The following is a 7,787-nucleotide window of genomic DNA, read 5'->3' on the forward strand; positions in this document are numbered from 1 at the left end:
GCTTGTTTAATACGTACTCTTTTAACTTAACAGTTAAGAGGTTCAGCACACTACTAAGATAACTGCGGCTGGCACCCGCTATAGCCTAATAGAGCCAGTCCATCACAGAAGCTTTATTTTTTTTAGCTTCGAACTTAGCTTATATCTTAACAGCAGCTATATACCTCTAAGTAGAAAGAGGTATAAAAGACTACTTATCGGCTAATTAAGGGACTCTTTATAATATAATAGATTGTAATAGACTAGCCCTATTAGGCAATAGCGGGTGCCAGCCGCAGTCATCCCGGTGGTGTGCCGGACCCCCTTGACCGTTGAGTCAAAAGAGTACGTATTGAACAAGCTGCCCTAGCTTGCTCAATCTGGCACTATATAGGTCCTGCACGGGCTTGTCCCTCTATCGCGCATTGCAGTGCAGTGCATCTATTGCTGCGCATCTATTAAGGTCGAGCATAGCTCAGACTATAATATAGATATAGCTTATATAATCTAGTTAATTACTAAGCATAAGATAATAAAGAGTCTTAAGATATAATAGAAGTAACTTATAGTATAGTATAAATTTATATATAATAGTATATATTAAAGAGTGTAGTTTTAGAGGCTTTATTTCCTCTCTATCTAGTTAGAGAGAAGAAGAGTTATTTATAGGTAAATTCTATAGTAGAGCTGCTAGAGCTGCTAAATTAAGTATAGCTAGTAGCTTAAAATAACTCTTATAGCTATTTCCTTTTATAAAGTAGTTTAGCCTTTATAGCTTATTAGTTTTTTTATTAAATTCTAGCTAGTATTTCTCTCTTAACTTTAATTATATATATAAAGAAATATAAATATAAAGTATATTAAATTCTTATATATAAAATATATATAAACGTTCTTTATAGGTAATTTGTATGTTGTAGTTGTTTCCCTTGTTTTTGTATGTATTTTTTGTAGTAGGCAGTATCTGCCGCTGACATATTATAGGTATACTCTTAGTTTTTATAATAAGTAGTTACTAAGTTATAAAATAGTTACAATAAATATTTTAAACTATCGATTTATCTTTGCCTTTATTAGTTAAGAGGTTTTAGGTTTTAGCTAAATAATTAGAATGTATATTTAGCTTAAATTTAGCGCCCCTAACTAGGCATATATTAAGTCTCTATTAGCTATATAGAATAGCATTAGGAGGCATTTTAATAGCTATTAGTAATATTTATATAACTATAATTCTTTAGCAGCTTATAGCACACTAAATTATTACTCTATTCTTCCTACCCTAGAGCTTAGCTAACTACTAGACACTAGTCTTATTTACTTAGTCTTTAGCTTATAATTAGCAAGAAATATAGAAGAAATAAATAATGCTAATAAAGAATTAAATATCTATATCTAGCGCATATTATAAGTAGACTAAATATTACTATTATTAGTAGACTAAGAGAAAAATATAACTATAGCTACTTAAAAAGTTAGTAAATCTCTCTAAATAAAAGCTAGCTTAGAGCTAATATAAATTATATATATAGCAATAGAGGTAAATTAATAGTTTGAAGAGATAATAATAATAGTAATAGTAATAGTACTAGTACTAGTATATAATAGACTTAATCTGTAGGCTTAAGTGTATATAAGGCACTATATTAGTGCCTTATTAAATACTTATTAAACACTTATTAAATACTTATTAAATACTTATTAAATATATATTAAGACTTATATATATATATATATTAGTATAAAAAAGAAAGATAGAGAATTTTCTCTTTTTCTCTCTTCTCTCTCTAAGTTTATACTTAATATCTGTAATGCTTACATATAGTCGCCTATAAAGCTAGTCCTAAATATAGCAAGATACTAGCTAGTATCTATGTAGAAAACAGCCTAAGCTTAGCTAAGCAGTAAGTAAAGCTATAAATAAAAAACTAGCTTCTTTATTATTAAGTATATACTAGTATAAGCTTAGCTTAAAGTATATAATAGTAAGAAGCAGTATATATTATAGGCAATAAGCTTAAAAGTAAGAGAGAAAAAGAAGAAAATTAAAGAGAGTTTAGCTAGCTTTATAGTTAAGAAAAGCCTAGGTTTAGTATTTTTAATAGTAAAAATATATATAAAAATATATAGTAAATATATATATATACAAAAACTAAGAGAATAACTATTGCGTACAAATTATCTATAAGAAAAGATTATATAATTTTAGATATAAATTTTAATAAAGTTTAAGCCTATATTTCTTTATATATATATATATATATATATATAAATTTAGTAAAGAAATAAATACTAGCTAAAAACAGTTAAAAAGAAATAAAAGTAGTTTTAGCTACTAAAGTATATTTTAAGCTACTAGCTATACCTAACTAAACTACTAGGCTAATATATACAAATTTATATAGCACAGCATAGCAGCTTAGAGATATAACTAAATTTAGGTATAACTAAATTAGGCTTAGTGCTGCATAAATCTAAACTAAGTTTAGTCCCGCACGAATAGCGAATTTTTGCCGCACGAATAGCACGACCCCTCACGGGTTGCAGGTCCCCAAGGGATTTAGCTTTGTTTGCCAACCGAATCAGCCGCAAGCTCTAGCTTCAACCACAGAGTATGCGGTTCCGCCTACAGCGACGCTCTCTTCATTTAAAGCTTTACCCGCTGGTAGCTCACTATCCCTAGGTAGTGACTTGGTGAAGGTTTCTGCAGTGCGGAAAGTTCGCTATCCGAATCGCTGGGGTCGCTTGTAGGTGTTAATAATGAACTAGACGTCGACGCGCAACCCTCGTTGCACTCTAATGAGAGTGCAGGTGAAGAGGTGTTCTCGTCAGATAGTCGTCTTCGTGGACGACCTCTGAAGTCACCATCGTCCATCCCGTCAAAATTTGATATATCTGCGTCGCCAGCGGGTGTATCGTCACGCCGGCGCTTGCTGGGGCTCGGAGTTCTACTGCCAACCCGTGATCGTGGCGCCAGTTGTGTTTTATACTGTAGACCCGTTACCTCAACCCGCTCACGGCGCGTTTCTCCGGATTTAATAACAAGGAGTGCGCGTTTGCCGCCGGAGAGGGTGAAGGTGCTCAGGGCGTGGATTGTGTACACAAACCGCGCAAATATAAATTCTACCGCAATGTCGGTAAGGGGCTGTACATGTATATTGTGGAAGTTCTGAGCTAGTTCGTCCTGTGATGTTCCGTACAAGACGTGAGTTACCCATTTGCGCTTCTTTGGGACGATTATAAATCGTTTCGCGTCGAAGACTGTGTGGGCGTCGGATCGCAGAAGAATCGTATTTCTCGGGTCGTCTGTTGTTCCCCTCTCTTCCCACGCCGAGTACTGGAACATGGAATTCTTTGTATACCACAACTCCTCTGCCTTGGGAAGTAGATGGGCCCCCTCTGTACCTAGAGTACTGTTTGTAACTCGACAAGAAACATCTCGGGTCAAAACGATGCTATTGCAGCTTGTTTCTCGGGGCAGACCGAGAGCCTTGGGAATTTTGAGATCGTCGGATAGCCACATTGGCGGCATTTTCCCATGGGGGAAGATGCTACTATCGAAATTGGCGACGACGTCATAATTTGTTTCTCGCGGTACATGGAAATAGTAGTTTGGTTCTGTCAGGATTTCATCCGCACTAAAATCGATCGCAGGGCCGGTAGATGACAACGAAAAGAAACCATCATAGCGAAAATCTGCCAGAACGGCGCAGGCTGCGTGTGCCGTTGCGTAATGAACACCACCATTATCTAGCGCCGCCAGCGAGATGAGGATGTTGTCACTATCTGAATACGCGGGGTGGCGAAAGCGAATCTTGGATATGTCGTCGGTCTGGCTACTAGGTAGAGTTTCCGGGTGCGCGGGCTTGCCGTAACGGCTACGGACCGTTACCTGTCCCTTGGGTTGAGCCATATTTGGTGATGTTGTCACTACAGGTGTCTGTTGTAGCTGTTGCGGAGTTTGTTGTTTTTGTTGCTACGTGACGCTCGGTGTTAGAAACCCACACAGCTGAGTCAGCAGATGTAGGGGCCAAGGGCCACGCACAACGCCCCGCCGCCCGCTTGGTTTAAAGTTGAGCTTACTTTGAATCGCGTGTGAATTGCTCGGCGGGCTCACTGCTCCACCACGCCCTGATTTTAGTCTAGCGGCCTTGATGCCACGCCCTATAGTATATTCTTAGTATAAATGTATAGCAGCAAAATACTCTTAATTAATTAAAAAGGTATATATATAATTCTTAGTTACTAGTAGGCTTTAAATTACTTAAAAAGGGGTATTAGGATGTGGAGACATGTTAGGCCTTAGCGCATAGATGCCCGAGCTCAAATGCGGCCTATGAGGGCATCGTGATAGCTGCAGCCTTTATACATTGCAGCCGGAAGGCAAGTTCCGTGTAACAACCGTTGCTATAGCTCGCGGCGAAGACATGCTCCATGCAGCTCACGTCGGCCTCTTTTTTAACGCTGCGCGGCCAGCTTTCGACTCGCGAACGCGTCCTGACTAGTAGTAATAGACGACTTTGAAAGATAATAATGGAAAATAACGAGAGTATTTCATTGAGAAAGCGCTATAAACGACTAATGTAGAAATCGGCCTGCCTAGATCCACTGGCCCATGTATTCCAGGATGTTAGACGAAAATATAGGTCGCACGGGGGCCGCACGGTCGCGCGCAATTGACCGCTTGGCTAATGCAGCAGCAAAAGGGAACGCTCCGCAATTGTCACTGCAATTGCGACCTACATGTTGTTGTTGACACAAGAGGGGGCGAGTGTTGCCCCCTCGCCATCTCGAGATTAGCCTGGCTAAAGCTGACTTCTTCTGCATCTAATTAGAAATATAGAGACAATGCAATTATTGCTGGAAACAGCAAATTTATTGAAACTGCATGCTCTCACGAGAGTTTCTACTGCAAGAAGCTTGCATTAAGGATGTTTAATAAGTACAGAATCTCTAGATTAATGCGACAGCTAAATACTAATAATAAGAAGCAAACGAGATAAATTTTGCTTTAATAGTAGCTCAATCTGTCTTGCACATTGCGCTATACCCTCCCGGGAGCCTAGAACAGACGAGAGCAATACCTACGTGGGTACCTCCATCACAATATGTCCGCGTAATAGCAGCAAAACCGCAGACTAAACAACTACCCTTAACGATCTCTTGCCTTGAATAAGTTGCTTTAAGACTAAATGCGAAGTTTTCAAGACGGACGTATAGTCTGTGTATTATTAAATGTTGCAGAGCACATACCTTGTGACAGGCCGAGGCCCGTACCAATCGAATGCTAGGTTCGTGGTTTCCTCTAGCCAAGATTGTGTGCATGCAAATAGCTGCCCAGAACACTGCTAACAACTACACGCTCGCTAACTTGTAACGGAAGCAACTAATATCGAAATTTATATACCTCTACGTTGCTAATGTCACGCCCAAAATCCTTGCAATGCTTGGGAATGCAACTGCTCACTCAAAGGGCGTCGCTCGGCTAACTTATAAAGCAAAAATATAAAAATAAAGATAGTATTATTAACTTAGCTTAAGCTTTATAAAGCCTTAAGGTTATATACTAAGAAGCTATAAATCTAGCTAAATTTAACTATATTTTATAGTTAATTTAAGTTAATACTAAAGTAGTTAATAAGCCTTTAGTACTTATAAAGTACTTATAAAAGAAGCTTAATAAGAAATTAGCTAAAGTAGAGGCTAAAGTATAGTTTTAAGGTAAGGTAGTAATATAGCTGCTTTATACTTAAGCTAATATTAATAATTATATAGGCTAGATAGTATAATAACTTTAGAAGATAGTAAATAAAGCTGTACTAAAAAGAGCGCTAAAGCTTTCTTACTAAAAATAGTAGTAAAGCTAGTATATAATAAAGATAGTATTAAATATAAAGAGAGTAAAATAAGTATAGTACTATAGATAAATAATAGCTAACTAGAAATACTACCTAAAGGCTAACTTAAGTAAAATATACCTGTATATAATATAGAGGTAAGAAAAGCTTAAGATAAATATATATTAGTGAGAAACTTTAACTTTAAGTACTTACTTTAGAATAAGCTAAAGAGAACTAGCTAGAGCTATAAAGAACTACTAGTAATAGCAGCTTAATAGCAGCTTAGCTTAATAATACTAAAAGAAGAACTTATAAAGCAAAAATATAAAAATAAAGATAGTATTATTAACTTAGCTTAAGCTTTATAAAGCCTTAAGGTTATATACTAAGAAGCTATAAATCTAGCTAAATTTAACTATATTTTATAGTTAATTTAAGTTAATACTAAAGTAGTTAATAAGCCTTTAGTACTTATAAAGTACTTATAAAAGAAGCTTAATAAGAAATTAGCTAAAGTAGAGGCTAAAGTATAGTTTTAAAGTAAAGTAGTAATATAGCTGCTTTATACTTAAGCTAATATTAATAATTATATAGGCTAGATAGTATAATAACTTTAGAAGATAGTAAATAAAGCTGTACTAAAAAGAGCGCTAAAGCTTTCTTACTAAAAATAGTAGTAAAGCTAGTATATAATAAAGATAGTATTAAATATAAAGAGAGTAAAATAAGTATAGTACTATAGATAAATAATAGCTAACTAGAAATACTACCTAAAGGCTAACTTAATATAAAGCTAAATTACTACTAAGAAATATAAAAGTACTTAGTATAAAACTCTTTACTATATAAATATTAAAAATAATAAAATATAGTAGCTAGAAAGATAAGCCTACTTATATAGCTATATACTACTTAAATCTATATAGCTTCTAGCTCTACTTTAGAATAAAGAACTTAATATAGCTAACCTAGCTATATACCTAGAGAAAAAGGCAGATATTCTTACTATAAAATTCTTTCTAAAGCTAACTACTAATATTAGTAATATAGTAGACCTAGCTTTTTACTAGCTTAATAGTATACTTATACTAGTAGACTAATAGTTTATATTAATATATATAAAGCTTTTATAAAGATAGTAAGCTAGAAAGCCTCTAGAGATAATAAAATACTAGCTAGCTTTTTAAAAGCTTATAAAGCTTCTTTTATAAATATTTTTATTTACCTACTAACTAGAGTAGCTAAATATACTTATTTTCTAGCTTAGTTCTAAACTACTAAAGTAATTATTCTTTATAAGCCTAGGAAAATATCTATAGACTTAAAGTAAGCTAAAAGGTAGCACTTTATATTACTACTTAATATTATAAGCAGAGTATTAAAAGCTATAATAATAGCTTAAATTATAGCTATTAATAAGGCAGAAGGTATACTTCTAGATATATAAATAAATAATAAAGCTAATAAGTTAATAGAGGTTATACTAAGAGTAGTTACTAAAGTAGTAAAAATAGCTTAAAGCTAGTATAGTATTACCTTACTTTTATAGCTAAATATTAGTAAAGTATTTAATATAATTAGCTACCTAAAGTTACTTACTATATTACTTAAGATAGAAGTACTAAAATAACTTATAGCTTATATTTAAGCTATTATTAACTTAAGAATAAGCTAGCTTTACTTTAATAAATAAATATTAAGAGTATATTAAATTCTAGCTAGAGTACTATAAAGCTTGCCTTTATTACTTATTCTCTTTCTTTTATATACTATACTACTATATACTTAGCTTTAAGTAGCTAATATAACTATAGTAGTAGACTTTACTAATAATATAAATATTTTAGTATTTAAAAGAAATATAGAGTAGACCTAAAGGCAGCTTAAGAGTGCTTAAAATATATATATAGCTTAAGTAAGAAAAGTAAGAGTTAAATTTAACTTAGCAAAAAGCAAGCTGCTATACTTTAG

General features: G+C 33.9%; 1 protein-coding gene across 1 annotated transcript; it reads right to left on the reverse strand.

Moving 5' to 3' along the window:
• Positions 1 to 2,623: 2,623 nt before the first annotated feature.
• MAM_08149 (uncharacterized protein) lies at positions 2,624 to 3,889 on the reverse strand (the record flags this gene model as incomplete). Its single annotated transcript, XM_040826947.1, has 1 exon — positions 2,624 to 3,889. The coding sequence occupies one exon, from the start codon at positions 3,887 to 3,889 to the stop codon at positions 2,624 to 2,626; it is 1,266 nt and encodes a 421-aa protein (XP_040675086.1).
• Positions 3,890 to 7,787: the final 3,898 nt, after the last annotated feature.

The sequence above is a fragment of the Metarhizium album genome (assembly GCF_000804445.1).
Source record: "Metarhizium album ARSEF 1941 chromosome Unknown scaffold_44, whole genome shotgun sequence".
NCBI lineage: Eukaryota > Fungi > Ascomycota > Sordariomycetes > Hypocreales > Clavicipitaceae > Metarhizium > Metarhizium album.